The following is an 18389-nucleotide window of genomic DNA, read 5'->3' as shown; positions in this document are numbered from 1 at the left end:
TGGTGTAGCCGCGGTGAGCAACAAAGCCCTGCGCCTCCTACTCACTTTCTGCCCCCCTCCCAAAGATCCTTCCCGCTCTCCCCTGCCAGGCCCCTCGGGCCTCAGACTGCTTGGGTCTGCTCGCCCCTCTCGCTCCTGGTCCACCTGTGCAGGTACCCGTGTGCTTACTTAGTACAACCCCAGCCTCAGAAGGCAGGCCCGGCTTAGACCAGGGCCCCGTGTTCAGCAACCTGCGCCCCAGGTGACCGTGCCCGGAACGGCTCCATCGCTGTGGCCGGTACGTGTCCTGGGAACCTCCAAAGCCTGCCTGCGGCAGAGAAGCCAAAGTGCCCAGTGGCGGGTTAAATCACGGGGCGCCCACGTACTGGAGCATGTGCAGTCACTGCAGCTGGTCACGAGAGTCCATTAAATGTCACAGGGAAAGGTGTGCGTGCAACACAGGAGTACGTGAGAAAGCAGGCTTCGTGACAGTGCACCTGGGCATCCACCTCTGGGCCCAGTGACGACCAAATGTCCACCCCTCTGGGATCCGGCCCCCACTCAAACAAAGGCGGGTATGGTCTGGTGGAAGAGGGTCTCCTGGGCAGAGCGGTGCTGGACTGGCCTCCCAAGAAGGTTTATCATTGCCCCTAAGTGATTTCCAGACTTTCTGCCTGGCCCGCCCCTCAGGCCTCATTTCTGTATTCAGCGTGGCCACTTTCATCTCAGACATTCACCGTTTCTGGGGCTGAGGGCTTTCCGTGTGCCAGCTACCACATGCAAGGCAGCTGTGGCATAAAGGAGTAAGAACCCGTTGGAGTAAGAACTGAGTTCAAATCCCAACTGTGCTGCTCCAGGTTCTTAGAAAGTTAGACCCTTGTAAATAGGATCAAGCCCTCCTGCTTCGCAGGTTAAATAACGAATCCCATGGTGCTGAGCGCTCAGGGACCAGGTGCTCAACGAGTCTCGTGTTTCTCTGTTCGCCTCTGTCTGGCCCGGCCCCGCTGCCTCCCGACTGGGGCTGTGTCACATCACTTCCCAAACGGGCACCTTCCCCCAGTTCCACACCCTCAGCAACAAGAGCGGCCCAGCCCTGACCCACACCCGTTACTCTCCTGGTCACCCCCTGCCCCCTGCAGCACAGACCTGCCCTCACCCGGAGAGACAGAACTTGAAGGTGACAAATGCAACCAGTTCTACAGAAGATGAGGAAGAAGCACAAATGTTACCAAGTCCCGTTTCTGAAGCCAGAGGCCCCTCCGCCCGCCAACTTCAGAAGGGTCCTCAAGGCTGGGGCAACAGCACAAGCGTCCGGGACTCGCCTCCCAGTTTCACGGAAACAACACCCCTATGCCCCCTGTCCTCCCGAGCCAGTTCTCAGTGTTCCCACTCTCCCTGTACCAGCACAGCATCCTTCCATCCATCTGCTGCCCGCTGCCCCTGGACACCTGAGCCTTATCTGAGGTCAAGGTGCTTCATTCATCCCCCAAATAAACAGCGTAAGTTACCCAGGCCCAAGTCAGCCTGGGGTCAAAGGGCTCGGTCCCAAGACCACCCAGAGCAAGCTTTACATCTTCGTGGGTCTGAGGACAAGGCCAATCTGATTCCCACAGAGCACGGTTGCCACCTGGCCTCCACTGCAGAGAAAATGCCGCCTTGCTGCCTTACATTCTTAGGTTTGTAGTCGGTCTCAGTCGCTGTTACGCGTCACCACAGGTAACAGTGTGTCCCCTTCACAGCTTATGCCCCCATGAAGTAGGCAGTCAGGTGAGACGCCATGGGACAGGGGGACATATGGGGGCGCAGAACAACCTGCCCAAAATCTTATGAGGGGACCTGGAGGGAAACCCACATCTCCCAACTTCCTGATTCCCTCTGCAAGTAAGTAGAACCTCAACTTTTCTCTTGAGCCGTTGCCCCCCAGTTCACCTAAGTGTGGCCTCAGCAAGCTGCTCAACTTCACTGAGAACACGAGGCAGGGATACCTACCATCCCCGACCCGCGGTGGTGGCAGCTGCAGGGCCAGAAGGGCTTCAGTGCCAAGAGCTCACTGGGGTCTGATTCCCAGCAGCTTTTTCCAGCCTTCTGGAAGTCGAGTGGCCCCCAACACACAGGGGGTGGATGGAATGGTCTGCCTGGTCCAGACGGGCGCCTGCAAGTGATGCCAGGTAGCACTAGCCTAGCTCACTGGCTCCCAGGCCCCTTCTTTGGGGGGACACACTGAGCACGAGGCCCAGACACAGCACGTTCCTGGGCAAGCAGGTGTGGGACTAGAGTGGGAGGTGGGGGCACCACTCTGGGCCTAGGAGACCTGCTTCTAGGACAGCTCAGCCGTGTGCTTGAGGAGCAACCTTGGGCAAATGACTGAGTCCAAGAGTCCTCAGTGTGGTGTCTGTGGACCCCAGGAGTCCACGGGTGGGCTTCAGGGATGCCTGGGAACACCTGAACTTTGACACGTGGTGTGTGAGGAGATCTGTGCCTCTGACAGAGACACATGGACCCTGGGGCCCTGCCCCCTATGCCTCACTTCCTGCACATGCACACTGCTGGGGGTTGGAATATGTGAACACTCGGACGTTCTGAGGGGCCAGCACAGAACCCCCTGCTGCTGCTCACACTGAGATGTCCGCAGCCACAAGCTACAGAACAGGAGCTGTTCACCTGCTGCACACATCTTCAAGGGCAGTTAGTTAAGTTCACAGACATGAAAACAGTTCTCAGTTTCTTCCACTGTAAAGGCGGCCGGAGAAGGACAGAGCACACAAGGAACACAAGTGGGGGCAAACACAGTGGGACTCCAGCTGCTGTCACCCCTAGCCCGGAGAACTCCACACCATCTGGCAGAGAGAAAGGAAGAGGGAGAGCAAGAGGGTATGCGGCCTGGAAAGAGGCCCAGAGTGAGCCTGCCTCGTCTCAAGGTAAAAGGGCCCAGCGGAGACAAGGAAGCATCTGGTGGCATGTCAGTCAACCCCTGGGACCCCGCGAGGAGTTAAGTGACCACAGAACTGAGTCAGTCCAGGAGGCAGGATCCACACTGTCCAAGAGTATTCCTTTTAAAGCCCAGCTCCACTGACCCCCCCGAGGCCCCTAGTTGAGGAAACCTCCCTTTCGGGCCCTGCCTCACTCTGGGGCACAGAGAATTCTAGCAGTTAGAGTGCTATGTGGGGAGGAGAGGGGGCTAGGGCAAGTGGAGAGGAAGTCGAGGCAGGGAGGCATCCGGACAGCAGTGCCAGGGCACCCCTGCCCAGGCCAAAGAGGCCCCTTGAAGCCCAAGAGAGAAGAACGCAGAGGGAGGGAGCTTGGGAAGCCAGGGTAGGAACCCAAGGGCATGGCCCCACTGCGGACAGAAAGGCGGCCTCTGGGGCTGAGGTGTGAGGAGCTAACGCGGGGAGCACACAGGAAGAGAAGCTCCGGGGTCTGGGGGTCAGGCTGGAAACGTCACGGAGGCCAAAAAAGAATGACCTCCTCCCCAAGCCTATGCCTCTCGGCTCTCTCAGGGCTCGCTCCTCTTCACTGGTCATCCCTCCCCAACACACTGGAACAAGGTGGCCTGGTCTCAGAAACAGACAGGAAAACAGTAGGAGCCTATCCGTACGTGGTGGAAGCCTGTGGAGAAATAAACTGATGGGAGGAGCAAGAGGCCTCCGTGACGATGCTGGCTGTAAGAGGTGATGGGCCTGTGGCTCAGACTGTGTCTAACCCATCCTCCGCTGGCTGCCAGACTCGTCTCCATTTTCCGTTTGTCTGTCATCCAGCACAGCACCCACCACGCGCCCTCTCTACCATGCCCTGCCATCTAAGGTGCACCCCGATGCCAGGGCCTCTCTGCCCGATGAGGGGAACAACCCGACGGCCTCCCATCGCGTGGCTGTCAAGGCCCCTTGCAGTCGAGCCCAGCCCACCCCTCCTGCCCAGCCAGTGGCCTGCCCTTCACTGCACTCCCTACACTGGCCCCCTTACTCACCGCAGATGGCTCAGGCCCCACACTCGCCTTTCCTCTGCCTGTGTCTTTCCAAGCCCACAGCCTCTGCAGACCCTCAGACAGCAGGTGCAACCCAGGAGTTCAAAGTTGGGACAGATCTGGGCTAGCATCCCGGCCCTGCCCCTCACTGGCAGTGTCTCTACCCTCTGGGCCTCACAGCCCCATCTGAGCCCTGACCAGCAGTATGCCCAGGGCTGTGAGCCAGCTCAGCGCGGGCACTGGGTCCATGCCTGGGAAGGGGGGTTCTCCTCCCCTGTGCTCCTGCAGCACCTACACGCCTCACCATAGTACTTAACACTTGGCCGCTTGGTTGTTTTTATTGCTTTATGTGCCTTGTTTTCCCAGCTGGACCATCAAGATCTTTAAGACACCTGCATTATTTGCTTTTCTGATTTTGGATCCATTCGTTGTAGGAAATGCAGAAAATCTCTTATGTTCCAAATAAGAGAATAAAGCCATCCACAGCCCCCCTCAGATAACCACTGAAAACGTTCTGGCTTATTCCTTTGCATCTCTTGTGCAGAGATGTTGTCTTTTTTGAAAGTTAAGATCATGTTGCATATGGATTTTTGTGTCTTGATTCCTTCACTCAACGTCTGCCCACATCAGACATTCTTCAAAAACAGTTTTTTGACACCCACCTAACACTCCAGCATGTGGAGCACCATCACTGACTCCACTGCCACCTCTGTGAAGGGAGGTCAGGCTCGGTCCCCAGATATGGAGACTTGCACCAGCACGCTTGGAGCTTCAAACTCGCCAATCACCAATTACCTTCCTTCCGTGCTGATTAAATGCATTTCCTCCCTTGTCCTAAGAAAGCCCATTTCCTGTGGACAAGACTTACGGTGAAAAACGGAACTGGCTGTGATGAGCGAGCCAGTGTGGTGGGCTGGCCGGCAGAGGCAGGAGCTAGATTCCTGGGCCCTGTCTCCCAGGGTCTGGTGTCAGCCCGATCAGCCTAGGGAGCACGTGGCAGCCCCCACTGCCCCGGCCCTGGTCCTGACCCTGACCCCTCCAAATCAAAGGCCCTTTCTGCCAGCAGGCAAGAGAGTATGAATAAAGTTCAAGGTGCGGTGCTTATCCAGCTCAGTCATCACATCATAGGAGGAACAACCCAGAACAGGAGGATGTTGGACCTAGACAAGATAAAATGCCAGAGGCCATGACTGAAAGTCTTCAGTTTTCTAAAGGGTTTAAGCGTGTTCTCTGTGGCCCAAAAGACAGAGTCCACAAGGACTCAGACTTTGACTAAGCCTGAGCAATGCAAAGAACAAATGGCTACTACTTTGTAAGGTGGTGGAATTCCCTGTCGCTGCAAAGTATCATGCCAAGATTGTCTGGAAGGGAAGGCACAGGTGATTAGACCACATGATGACAAAGTCCCTCCCACCCCAACAGGGAGGAGCTGGACCCTGTCACAGGGAAATTCTACAGCAGTGCCTGGTCTGTGAAACACTCTTAGTGTCCAGATGTTCCTCCTACCTCGAGAGCTTAGCTCTCTGGAAGCTACTCATGCATCTTGTAGAAGTTTCCAGGGCATTTCACAACGAAGAAAAACATTAGCAACCTACTGAAAACCAAACTACATGGAGATATACCATAGCTAACATGATGGAAATTATACCATATGCAACGAAAAGAATGTTTCTCAATAAAAATGCCCTTTCTTGTGTGTTTTTTTTTTTTTTCCTTTTTTTCCGGTTGCGAAAACAATTAGCCTTACAGTCCATCTGGCAATTTACATGTAATTACCCAGGATGCTCTGCATGGCTCCTCAGGCCACTCTAGCTACCGGAAGTAATGTGCTCAAGTGAGGTGCGATCAGCATTCCTTCCTGTACAGACTCCACCTGCCAGTGCCCCGCTGGAACTGAGACAGCAGCGACGAGGAATAGCTCGTACCCAGGGCAACAGGAGAAGCCTGGAGGGCCCTGGAAATACTGAGCTGCTGGCCTCCCTCCATGAGTGTCCTCCCCCAAAAGACAGACCCATGGTCTAGCAGAGTCCCTGCACCCTCCGGGATGGACATTTGGCTCAGGGCCAGATTTACCAAGATGCCCGCCCAGCTACTTTCTGGGTATGAGCACAGGAAGGGGCAGGGAAGCAGTTTTAAAGGAGTCTTTATGTTCAACAGTTGGGAACCTTACCGTTTCCAAAAGTAGAAGAAGGAGGGGTGAGAAGTTAAGAGCTCAGCCTCTAAAGTACTGAAGCACAGGGAAGGGACAGCCCGCCTCCCTTGCCTGCCTGCCAGCCAGTCTGGTGAAGGGGTATGCTCGGAGAGTGAAGGCCCCCCCAACACTCAGCACCAGGGGCCAAGTGCCCCAGCTCGCTGGTTGAACTACCACCTCTACCCTGGGTTTGTCGGCCTTCCCCCAGGAACATGGTAAGTCAGGGGTTAGGTTATAAGAACCATAAATATACTCAGTTAATGTAAGAAAAAAAATTGCTATTTAAAAACCCAAGGCTTTTAAAAGTTGAAAAGTAACGGCCCTAAGCTAGCTTTGGAAGGGTGGCCCAGGTGAGGCGGGCCTGTCCTAGTCAGGGTTCCTCCCGGCAGCTCCAGGCTAGCACCCGGGCAGGCTGCTATTTGGTAGGCACAAAATGCAGCCTCGTTAGTGGGAACTCCAGAGGGACCCACACTGGAGATGGGAGCTCTGGGCTGACTGATCCCCACCCCTTCACCTCACCACCTCCTGGAGGGGTTCCAGGAGAGGAATGCTCATGGGTGCCCGAGCCACTTTCTGGACTGAAAGAAGATGCACTGGATCCTAAGCCCAAGGCCCCAGCCAGGCCCCACTCCACAGGGAGCCTGAGGAAAGTCACCCGGATTTTTCTTTTTCTTTAACGCCTCGTGCTTTATAGGAAGACAACACAAAATTATACCTCAGAAAAGCAAGCAAGCCTTCCAACCACCAATTCAGCCTCTCCTCTGGGTCATCTCTGAGGTCACGAGTCCATGAGGCTACACAGCCACATTCCCCACCCTAGCCGCTCAGCCTGGGCTGGGCTGGGCAGGGAAGAGGCCTTCCTGCTGGACCAGGCTCCCTGCTTCAGCAACTACCTGCTTGATGGCACCATTCTGGGGAATAAAGGAAACTTCTGGCATCCAACAGAGATGGGATGGAAAGTCATCACAGGGGACCTGGCTGTCCTGTCCACCAAAACTCCCGGCGTCTGATCCAGAACAAGACCCGCCTTGAGGCCTCACTGCACGACATATGGTCTGAGGTCTGAGAGGGAGACCAGCAAGGGGCAAAGGTCTACAGTCAGGGACCCTGCCTCTTGGGATGCAGACTTGCAAAGAGCTCTCCCCACAGAACCGTTTCTGGGAGCAGAGTTGAGGGAGACCGAGTTTAGAAAGAAGGCACATGACAGTCGGCTGACTTTCTGGATGTCTGAGTCACTTCATTCAGCTCTTCGCTGGGATACGGGGCTACGCACTGTTTAGCACTCCAGCAGGGCCCACGGGAGACCAGAGAGGCGCGTCTCCGTCTCCGCCGAGCTGCACCCCGCCCCCGAGAAGGCCTGCGGGCACTTACCAGGAAGCGGACATCGTCAAAGCCATTCAGAAGCAACTTGCTCTCATACTGCTGCAGCCCAACCGCCTCCAGCCACTCCCCGACGCTCTGCTCCAGCGTCCGCGAACCTGACGAGAGAGGAATCGGCAGACGCTTGAAAAGGGAAAACCCATTAAGGCGGTAGCAGCGGCACTCAGAGGAAGACAGATGGCACTGCCACATCATGGTCATTACCATAAAGCAGCCAGACTATGTACAAGAGACCAGAGAGCAGAGGACCCGCAGCTCCTCTTCCGGGTGCAGGCCGAGGGCAGGTGGGCCCGAGCCGCACACCCACCCACCCCCTCAAGTCTGAGCTCCTCCAGGGCTGCGGTGGCACATGCACGGTCTCCGCCCACAGGTCAGCGTTCACACTGAGGTATTTCAGGAAGTCTGTTCCCACGGGCACTAGAGGGGCTGGGGGCTCCTCTCATCCATGCAACTTCTGGAGCCCCCGCGGGGCCGTGGGCGAGGGACAAGTCCTGTGACCTTGCAGCACAAACCGGTCAGGAGAGAGCACGCGTCTTCATGCAGCTGAGGGGCACAGGCACACAGCGAGGGCTCCGGGAGGGAAGCAGCGGCGGCTGTTCACGGGGACCCAGCACATGCAACACAAGCAGCACAGAACCCGGCAGGGGGAGAAAAGAGACTTTTACTTGTTTTCCCCCAGCAGTCCCGGAATAAGCAAACCATGGCCACTGGCCCTTTGTGCTCAGAGGCTCAAGGCAGAGGGGGCCGAGTGCCGCGCACGGGCCGGGGCCCGGGGCCCGGGGCTGGGGCTCAGGTGTGGCCCTGCTGTGACGGCGACATCGCGCTCCCCCGGGCTGCACGGCCAGCGGGGCCAGGGGCTCAGTCCACAGCTAGACTCTGGCGGCCGGCGAGCGGGGCGTCTCCCGCGCCAGGGTGCTGTCTGAAGTGCTGCCTTCCCGGGCCGGGCTCTTTTGCCGGGGCTGGGCATTCATCTTCCTCTTCTGATAGTGGCTGTTCCTGTGACTCGCCTGCCTGCTCAGGTGGAAAGCAGGCAGGCAGATCCAGTTCTTGGCTACAGACGACAAAACCCGACCCGATGAAAGAAAGGGAAAAGGGAAGCGGTCCTCTGTCAGCTGAGCTGTGACAGCGTAAGTCTATTCACATTCGGCGCTGTGCTCTCTCTGGCTGAGTGATACAGACAGCAACGGTCTTCCCAGGGTCTCCGGATCCTGATGTTCTCCTCTGAGGGCCGGCAGGGAAGGGACGACATGTATCTGCTCTGCTCCTCGGCCGGACAGGGGGGCGGGGCGGGGAGGAACAGAGTTCAGCCCTCCCTGCCGACCTGAGCGCCTAGCCCCCACCTACTTCTCTGGTTCTCATGGGCAAGAACAGATGATAAAAGAAGGAAAAAAGGGAAAGGGAGGAAAAAGAAGAACCAACTACAAAGACATCACCTCCAGAGAACTCTTGACACGGTGAAAGTCATTCTCTTGTTCTCGGCACTTTCTGCCCTTCAAGGCAGGCCAAGGCCAACTGGCTTGGTTATCAGGGAGCCCCCGGTGACCCACTGTCCTAGGCTCCCCCTCCTCTGTCCTCTGCAGAGCAGCTGGTGGTCAGGGACCCGGTGGCCTCCCGATGCACGCTGCAGCAGCACTCCAAGACGCTGGGTCCCCTGCCCTTGACTGGGGCTGTCTGCTCCAGGGAACCTAGGCGGCGGGCTCTTGTATGCTCACGAAGTCAAGTGTCCCTGGCTGCTGATTCATTCCTGCTTGTAATCCCCCAGCCGGGCAGCTGTGGTCCTGCCTGCTGCCGGTGGATGTGTGCGCTCACAGAACCGCAGCAGAGTGCTTTGTCTGGAGGCTCCTGGGCTCCACGCTGCCTGCTGCCGGCCCCACAGCCCTCGCTCGCTCTCATAATGTCTGGCCCTCCCCTTCTCCCCTCCCCACCCTCCTCCCTTCCACGCTCAGGAAAATACATCAGGGAGCGGACATCGGAGCAGAAGCCGCTGCTGCCGCCGCTGAGGGAGAAGGACACAGCAGCACAAGCATCACAGCAAAATGACAGGCTCCCCAGCATCTCCTGTCGGCCAACACACATGCGTCTGAAAGGCGGAGACGGGGAAACCCTACCTGCAGCTCGAGGGGCTGGAAACAGCTTATTAAGGAGAGAGAAGGCACATTCCTATAGTTTTGGCCAATAGTGTCTTGGACAGCCAGAGAAGGGGACAGAGGAATGACACAGCCCTGAGGGCAGAGCCCACAGGTTAAGCGACCCCTTGCTCACCATGTAAGAAAGACCGTGCCTCTCTGCCAAGAGAATAAGCCATGGGGTGTCACAAAAACAGGTGACCAAATAAAGACATTATACCCAATATTCCTCAGGTGAGCAAGCGCACTCAGCAACTCGGGGAGGGACTTCTCCTGGGGCCTGCCGGAGCCCCGGAGAGAAGCGCCAGGCCCAGAGCAGGCCCCTCGCTATCTAGAGGAGGAGGGTACGGGAGGGGAGGCACCAAGGAAAAGGGGGAGCCGGGACCAAACCCCAAGTACAGCCGTGAAGACAGAAGAGGTCACATGTAGAGACAAAGACCCAGGGACCAGATATCACCCTCTAAACATGCTGGGGGACACCGATAGCTCAGCAGGCTCTAGACGGTCCTGGCAAAGAAAGGGCTGTGTGTGCAGGGAGATCAGGCCCCAGAAGGAGCCTGCACTGAATGGCTATTCAACAGCTAAAGCGGCTGGCTTTAGCAGAAGAAAGCAAATGATCTCTTGCGCTCCACAGACAGGCTTTTGTGGAAAGCAGCCAGAGTGGCCGGGGCCAGTGGGAAGGCTTCCCCTCCCTGGACTCCTCAGAGTGGAATGAGTTGTGAAACCTGTCTGTTGGGGATTCGGGTAACTAGCTCCAGTGCTGGCAGCTCAGGGTTCCAAGGCCCAAGACGAGAGTAAGACTCCAGTTCCATACTGGGTCTCGTCCTATAGAACACGATCCTCTGTGAAACCAGTCACGCTGAGCAATCCTGTGCTTAGTTAACAGCTGCCTGCTGGAAGGCCTGCTCCTCCTCCCAGGCTGGCAACCCCAGAGCCCAAGCCTCTCCTAGATCCAGAAACCTAAGGACAATCTGAACCCTGCACCTGACCATTCAAAACAAGCAAGAATTCTGCTCTGGCCTGAGCTGAAGGCTGGTGCTCCCTGAGGTCCTGGGGAAAGCCCCGTCCTGACCTGTCAGATAGAAGACAGAGCCCATGGGCAGACCTGAGTCTACTTTCCCCATGCTTCATGGCCTGGCAGCAGTGCAGACACAGTAGGCTGGGGACTCTGCAGCATGAGTGGGGGCACCCTCTGTTCAGGTGGCTGTTCTCGTGTGCCCACCCTAGACGGTCCTACGCCGCTGTATAGAAGATGGTTCAACTCAGCGGTGCTAAAACAGGACTGTGTGTCGGGACCCGGTGACCTAGGGGGGAAGCCAGGCCAACTTTCACCACTCACACAGGTTCGTGGGGGTAAGAACTAGTGGGTGGGACCACCAGGGCCAGGAAAGAGCTCAGTGTCATCACTTCCAAAGAGAAGGGCTCTTGCAGAAACGTGTTTTCCAAAGGTGCTGCCACATCTCCTGATTTATCAAAGTTAAGATACTGACCCAAACTCTCAAGCACGTGCATTCCTTGGACATAGAGGGGTACAGGCAAGCAGAAAGCTGCTTCAACCGAACGGACTGCTATCGATCCCAGTCCTGGCTGCCCCCCAAGCACGGTTTTGGAAAACGGTAATGGTGTTTGTCTCAGTACTGAACATCTACTCCCAACAAACGCTTGACTCTTGATGAAGGCTGCACACGACAACAGAGAGGGAGGCTGTCTGTCTGTTCTCCAGCACGTGGAGACACAGCCACAAACGCTGAGTCAGAAGAGCCACCCCTGCAGACCCCAGCGTAATCCAAGACTGATGACAACGATGGGCCACACCCAGCTGGGCCCTCTCTTGCTAGAAGCCAGGGGAACAAGGCTGCTGGAAGGAGGTGGCTCTGGGAACCCAATTGGAGACATGGTGGAGGGAGACAAGCAGATGCACCTCCTCCCTAGGTTTTTTGATGCGGGTAAGTAATTATTTCATGGACAAAAAAAGAGCCTATCTACCATTTACCTCTTTTGCTCAAGTATTTGTATATATTAGTCATTCCCAACAAACCTATGAGGTAGGTACTATTATCCAAAGGTAGATAGGGAACTGGGGCTCAGAGAGATAAAGGGACTTGCCAAAGACCCTCATACATCCAGAAGCCGAATTTGAACGTGGGGCTGAGGCTCCAGAGCCCATGCAACTTTCACAAGCACCACAGCCTCAGCAGCTCCCTTCCCCCAGTGTGCACACTTGTCCCCACCCATCTGACTCCCTGATAGGGCCAGAGGAACCACAAGTGTCACCTGGGCTAAGAGGCCAGTCCTGCATGCAGCCTCCTGAGTGAGCGAGGAAGCCCTTCCCTCCAGCTGGAGAGGCATTTCCTCAGGGATGGTGAGAGGCCAGGCCTCACTGAACTGACTCGGCCCGGGTGCTCTGGTGGCAGAGGGAGGTCGGCAGGTGCTTGGGGGATGGGGCATGAGACTTGCTCTAGCTAACAGGTACCTTTAGAAATGTCCCCTCACCTAAGAAAGTAATACAACCACAGGTCTGTTATCAAGGAAAACAGCTCACATATGGCCTCTCTAGCTCCCTGCTTCCAACAAAGGAAATCAAGGCTGACCGCACCCCTAGGGCTTTGAAAAGAAAAGAATGCCCAGAGTAAGCAGTGACCCAGGATAAACACGAGTGACTAAGCAAATGGAAAAATGCAGAGACGGACACAAGGAGGGACAGCAAAGCCAACCCCTCCAGGTGATGCAGGCTAACAGTCTGAGACCACCGAGCCAAACCCAACGCTCTGCCACTGCCATGGAGAAGCCGAACGAGAGCTACTTTCTCACGAGGGGTAAGTGCCAGAGTTGCCTGGGAAAGTGGACAGACCGAAGCCAAAGTGCACTCCAGTTTAAGCCAATCGGAGAAAACCTACATTTACAAAAATACTTCTGGACAAGTGACAACTGTTAACTTAAAAAAAACCTTCTCAATAGGTGGCCTAAAATGCAATTTCCCCTCCTATGTGTGAGAAGAGCCCTTGCCCTACAATAACAGCTAGATGGGCCATACAGACACGTGTCTGAATTGCAGGAGCTTGACGCGGGCAGAGGCTGACCTCTCTCACCCACCAAGTGTCTGTCTTCTGTGCCAGAGGGAAAAACCCGGGCCAGAAAGGAGCCAGAGGTCTGTGTTCCACGGGAAAGCGGCTGCTTGGTACGATACCTGAGATCTTCTGTTGTTCCTGAGAAAAGTCAATCCCTTCTCCAATAGAGCTCATGATTTTCTCAATCTGAAACGGAAGAGAGAGGAACAAAAAGGAGAGGCTGTCAGGCTTCAGTAAAACATTGCCGGCTCACTATCAGTGCACAGGGCAGTTGGTGTGTGTGGGAGTGCTCCAGGTCTCTTCCAGATGATTCCAAGGTCCAAGCGCCAACCTGCAAGGGATCAGAACTCTTTGCTGCTCGTATCAAGAAAGGCCCTTCTGGGGCGCCTGGGTGGCGCAGTCGGTTAAGCGTCCGACTTCAGCTAGGTCACGATCTCGCGGTCCGTGGGTTCGAGCCCCGCGTCGGGCTCTGGGCTGATGGCTCAGAGCCTGGAGCCTGTTTCCGGTTCTGTGTCTCCCTCTCTCTCTGCCCCTCCCCCGTTCATGCTCTGTCTCTCTCTGTCCCAAAAATAAATAAAAACGTTGAAAAAAAAAAAATTTTTTTAAAGAAAGGCCCTTCTGTGGCCACAGCCCAATAGGGACTAAAGACACGCTCCGAAAGGAGGGAGTGGGTAACAACCTGGGCTCAGCTGCTGGAAATGCCGAAAAGTCTTCCTTCCAAGGCATTTATATATCCCTCCTGCAGCACTTCCCCCAGCCCAGCAGAGACTGGACAACAGCAGGCCAGACCTGGCACATTTCACTGCTCACACCAGAATTTAAATTCCATGAGAGTAGAGACTTTGCCAGCTTGGTTCCATGTGACACCCCAAGTGCCTAGAGCAGTGCCTGGCAAGTCCTAAGCATTCAACAGATAATTGGTGCTGCCTGACTGCCAGCTCTGAGGTATGAGGACAATTTTTAGAACGGAGACAAGAAGAGAACCTCAACATAGGAACCTCTTAGAAGTCAAAGTGAGGCAGGCGTATAACTCTGATTAGAGGATCTTTTGATGCAGACATGTGCCCTTCCTCTGGACCACAGCAGGGAGAGCCGGTCTCAAAGCATCCGATGTCTCCAGCATTGCCCCCTGTATGGACCACCTGTTCCAGCCATCTGGCTTTGGTCACCCTGAGCCAGAGCCAAGCCCCCCACTCCAGGAAACCTGGCCAGGGGCAAGACAGGGCAGCAAGGAGGCGGACACCTTCTCTTCCTCTCCTCCTCTTTTGGGATGCAGTGATAATGAGCTCATTCATGGCTCTTTTTCCAAAAAGAATGTTACAAGAACCTTTTGTACCAGGGCTTGGATGCTTTTTCCTCTAAGTGCAAGTAAGGAGCCTGGGTCTGACAATCAAAAACAAAAACAAAAACAAAAACAAACCCCAAAAACACAACTCTCCAGCCAGCTTCCAGCTGGCAGACAAAGACAGCACATTTGACAGCGGGCAGAAGAGCACAGAACAAACACCATTCTTCCCTTTGCAGCCTGGAGCTGTGGCTATTTTCCTCCAGCCACAGAAAACTGCCTTTTAACACACACTGTGAACTCCATCCCCGAGCTCAGCAAAAGCCAAGGGAAACACAACACATCTGACCTGTGGAGCAAATGGAGGTGTGCCTCCGCTCACCAGCCCCACAGCCCAGAGGCAGGCACGGAAGCGGGCAGTGCCACCGCAGGTCTGCCCTGTCCCTTGAAGAAAATGTCTTCCTCCTTCCCTTCCTAATGCATCATTGTCTTTGGCCTCCGCATATTTCAAGAACTGTCTCCTTCAACAGGCAGCCTGGTGCCGCGTGGGAAAGACCCACACGGACAGGCAAGCACTTTCACGCTTTCCCAGCTTCAGTGCTGACTCTACAAAAACAGGGATGGGTCTTGGGGCGCCTGGATGGCTCAGTCGGTTGAGCGCCTGACGTCGGCTCAAGTCATGATCTCACGAGTTCGCGCCCCCCGTCAGGCTCTGTGCCGATAGCTCAGAACCTGGAGCCTGCTTCCGATCCTGTGTCTCCCTCTCTTCCTACCCCTCCCCCACTCGTGCTGTCTCTGTCTCTCAAAAACATTAAACAAAAACAAACATTAAACATTAAACAAAAACAGACCAGGGATGGGTCCTGCCTCCTATGAAGGGTTGTCGTGGATTAAAAGTAGAGCTTACATAGAGCATCTAGCCAAAGGCCTGGCTCACAGAAGATGCCCGATAAAAGGTTCGTGTGCTTTCCACTTCCCCTCTTAGAGCTCCATTCAACCTAGTGAAAACCTAGTTAAAGTTGAAAAAAAATTTTTACTTGTATTTTTTGACAAGTCATACATCCACATGATTCAAAGTTCAAAAGATACAAAGGTTATTCAGAGAAGTCTCCCTGTGCCTGTCTCCCAGCTGTCTGGCTCTCCTCCCCGCAGCGAACCAGTGTAACCAGTTTCTCAAGTGTGCTTCTAGATCTGTTCCAGCCACATGTAAGCAAACATATGAAGGTATTCTACCCCCCACACTGACACAGGCAGTCTATATATGCTGCTTTGCATCGTTTTCTCTATTTAGTAATACATCTTAGAGTTCTTCCCACAGTTCATAAGAACATTTTTTTTTCTTTTTCTTTTTAACAGATATGTCACCTTATTTATTCAACCAGTCCCCTGGTGGTCACGTATGTAGTTTCCAATCTCTTCTCATTCTCAACAGTGCCATGAAGAACACTGTTCTACATACATGTTTGTACACACGGTTCCCTCTTGAGAGTTCTTCCAGGCACAAAATCTTGAATTAGCAGCAGGGACCCCACGGGTCGTGTAATGCCAACTCCCACCCCATGTCCGATTTTGCTAAAGGCCTTCCAGAGATGGGGCGTTAGGTGATTATGATGATCACGGACTCTCCCGGTCAGTTCGCCCTACATGCAGAAAGTGCCAATTTATAACCTCTGTCTTTTTACAGATTGAAATCTTTTTTCTTCCAACTTCAACCCACTGGTCTGGTTATTGCCCTAGAACACCTCTTCTTCCACAGGAAAGGCTTAGGGATATTTGGAGACAGGCCAAGCTGCTCCCCCACCCCCAGGCTGCCCTAAATGACACATCAGTGCCCAGGTCCCAAAGCCTGGGCTGTCCAGATCATAGAAGCCTCCAAGCTGGGCAAAGAGTAGGCACTCCACGGATATCTGTTGATGTGCTTTCCTTTTCCTTTTCTCTATTTACAGGAGAAAAGCAGGGTGCTCGAGATGAGAAAACTTTTCTCTGCATGGGGGGAATGAATGGGTCCTTATCCCTGGAATGGCTCCACCAGGCTATGGATCTCTCTTCCAGGCCAAAGAGGGTGTATGTGGGAGAATCACCACTGAAAAGGCCACGAGAGTTGGAAAAAAGCATGTTTTACTTGCCATTTTGCCCCCTTGGGCTGGCTTGTGTTAAACAGGGAACCTACTGAATGAATGAAAGCCGGGGAGGGAGGGGTCCATTTACTTAAGAGCTAGCAGAGAAAAAGCTGTTTTCCCAAGGCATGCAGAGTGTCATGGGTGGAAAGAGCTGAACCGGAGGACGACCCCAAGGTAGCTTTTAATATAAAATCAAGTCATCTACGGTACCTATTTCATGATCATCATAATCACCTAACACCCAAAGCCACAGTTGACCTAGCCAATCAGCATCTCCTGGCCGCCCAATTCATTGGCCCTTTGCCAAAGGGCCTTTTGAAATCCGAGTGAACAGAGTTGAACACCCTGCTGCTTCTTTGCTCTGTTCCTTCCTTCCTGCTGGCCCCAGGAGTCACCCTCACACCCACTACAAAGGGCCAGGAACAGCCCACATTTCCACAGCCCACCCTCTGGCAGGGTATGCAAGGACACTCTCACAACTATTTCATTGAAACTGTACGTGTCGCTGTCCTGCGAACTGGAGTAGCTAAGTCACGCTGAGAAGATGCTAGTTTATAGAGGAACTAGGAGTACTCGGCAGGTTACTGACAGCTTACAACCCAGCACCCCTTCCTGCCTTGGCAGAAACACAGGGCTGGGAGGAACATGGCAATGAAAAGGTCCTGTTTGGGCAGAGACTGGCAGGTGTCCGCCCTGACACCATAAGCACAGAGCTGTCTGGGGCTGTGATCTTCCCCAGGGGCTGGGGAAACAGGGAGGAGCCGGATCTCCTCTCTCCCTGCCACACCTTCCATGGCCCAGAACCAGCAGAGGGAGAACATGGTCATTCCAGTCTAGACAAAGAGGAGCTGACCGAGAAAACAGACACCATTCTGGTCTATCTACTTTGTGTAGTTTAACCATTTAGGCTTGACTTAAAAAAAAAAAAAAAAAATCTGACTAAGCTGTTTTCTCAGAAATGTTCTGCATCTCAGGGGACAAAGCAGGCAGGTGTAATGTCCTGGCAGGGCACAGTTCAATATTCTCTTTTCTATTGTTGAGGTTCAGTGACCTTTTGGGGGAGAGACGGACAATGGTCATGCTCTAATACTGCACTTCACATAAACTCTACAGGGAACTTATATTTGTGTTTGGTAAGGCCTAAGCATTATCGACATAATGGATACATGTACTTTAAAAATGCTTGGAAATATTCCATTTTCAAAATATACTCAAGGTTATTCTATTTAGACTCTCCCCTCCTGCCCCCACCAGGGATGTATAAAACATATTCTCCATGTGGCTGAAAACAAAAATAACTCAAACGCTAGAGACACCGCTGCTCACATCTTCTGACACGTGCTTGTTTAGAACACAGGATTGTGTGGTGCTGGGTGGCTCAGCCGGTCGAGAGTCTGACTCTTGAGTTGGGCTCAGGTCACGATCTCACAGTCATGAGATCAAGCCCCAAGTCGGGCTCCATGCTGGGCACAGAACTTGCTTCAGATTCTCTCCCTCTCCCTTTGCCCCTCCCCTGCTCTCTCTCAAAAACAAAAACAAACAAACAAACAAAAAAGAACACAGGATCATGGGTGGTGATATTCTGTATACAGATAAACAGGTCTCTATTCCCTATCACTACACCCTGGCTTTGGGGAACAAGTCAGATTACAACGGACTTTTCAACGTGTATCAGGAGTGAGGGGAGGGAGAAGACAGCTGTCGGAGACAGAAATACCTCTGTAGGAATAGGAAGTCCACCCGAGAAACCACAAGCCTGGATCCAAGGCTGTGAAACCTCCCTTCCAGAAGGTGGTACAAGTTACAAGCAATGGCTATGTTCAGGGGCTCCCATTTGTAATCAAATATCAGGGGAGCAGTTATCAGTCTGGTCAACGTGCCCATTAGGTGGGGCTTAACACAGAGGAAGGAGGGAAAGGGATCACCTGCTTCCTATTTTCTTTTGGTGCAAATGGAACATGAAGGGAGACGTTTCTGCAATTCACCATTGACTGAATTTGGCTCTTGAGGTCAGACATTCCCTCCCAACCCTCTTTCTGCTGCTTGGGGAACTCTCAGTTCCCAAGGACTCTCCCACCAGTTGGAAAATACATACCAATCCCCTTGGGCCTGTACTGCCAGGGCTGGAGACCCTTTCTACCTCTCCTTCTCTGTCCCAATGCTTAATACCTGATTGGTCCAGAAACACACTCTGCTTTGTATCGTTATTTCCCTGATGAACTGTTTTTAGGAGGTGTCCCAGAGACACTACAGAGCCACTAAGGGCAAGGACCCTGTTT

The 18389-nt window shown here is 54.0% G+C and overlaps 1 protein-coding gene across 5 annotated transcripts in view; it reads right to left on the bottom strand.

Moving 5' to 3' along the window:
• Window positions 1–18389, bottom strand: part of ANKS1A (ankyrin repeat and sterile alpha motif domain containing 1A) — a 179637-nt gene that overhangs the window by 20624 nt on the left and 140624 nt on the right. For all 5 annotated transcript variants that reach the window (XM_030315303.1, XM_030315305.1, XM_030315304.1 and 2 more), the window contains 2 exons: window positions 12825–12891; window positions 7503–7609 (listed from right to left, as the gene is read on the bottom strand). In XM_030315303.1, the coding sequence (XP_030171163.1) occupies window positions 7503–7609; window positions 12825–12891 (174 nt within the window). The remainder of the gene's footprint in view (window positions 1–7502; window positions 7610–12824; window positions 12892–18389) is intronic.

Source organism: Lynx canadensis, chromosome B2 (genome assembly GCF_007474595.2).
Source record: "Lynx canadensis isolate LIC74 chromosome B2, mLynCan4.pri.v2, whole genome shotgun sequence".
Taxonomy (NCBI): domain Eukaryota; kingdom Metazoa; phylum Chordata; class Mammalia; order Carnivora; family Felidae; genus Lynx; species Lynx canadensis.
This window is presented reverse-complemented; position numbering and strand designations above follow the sequence as displayed.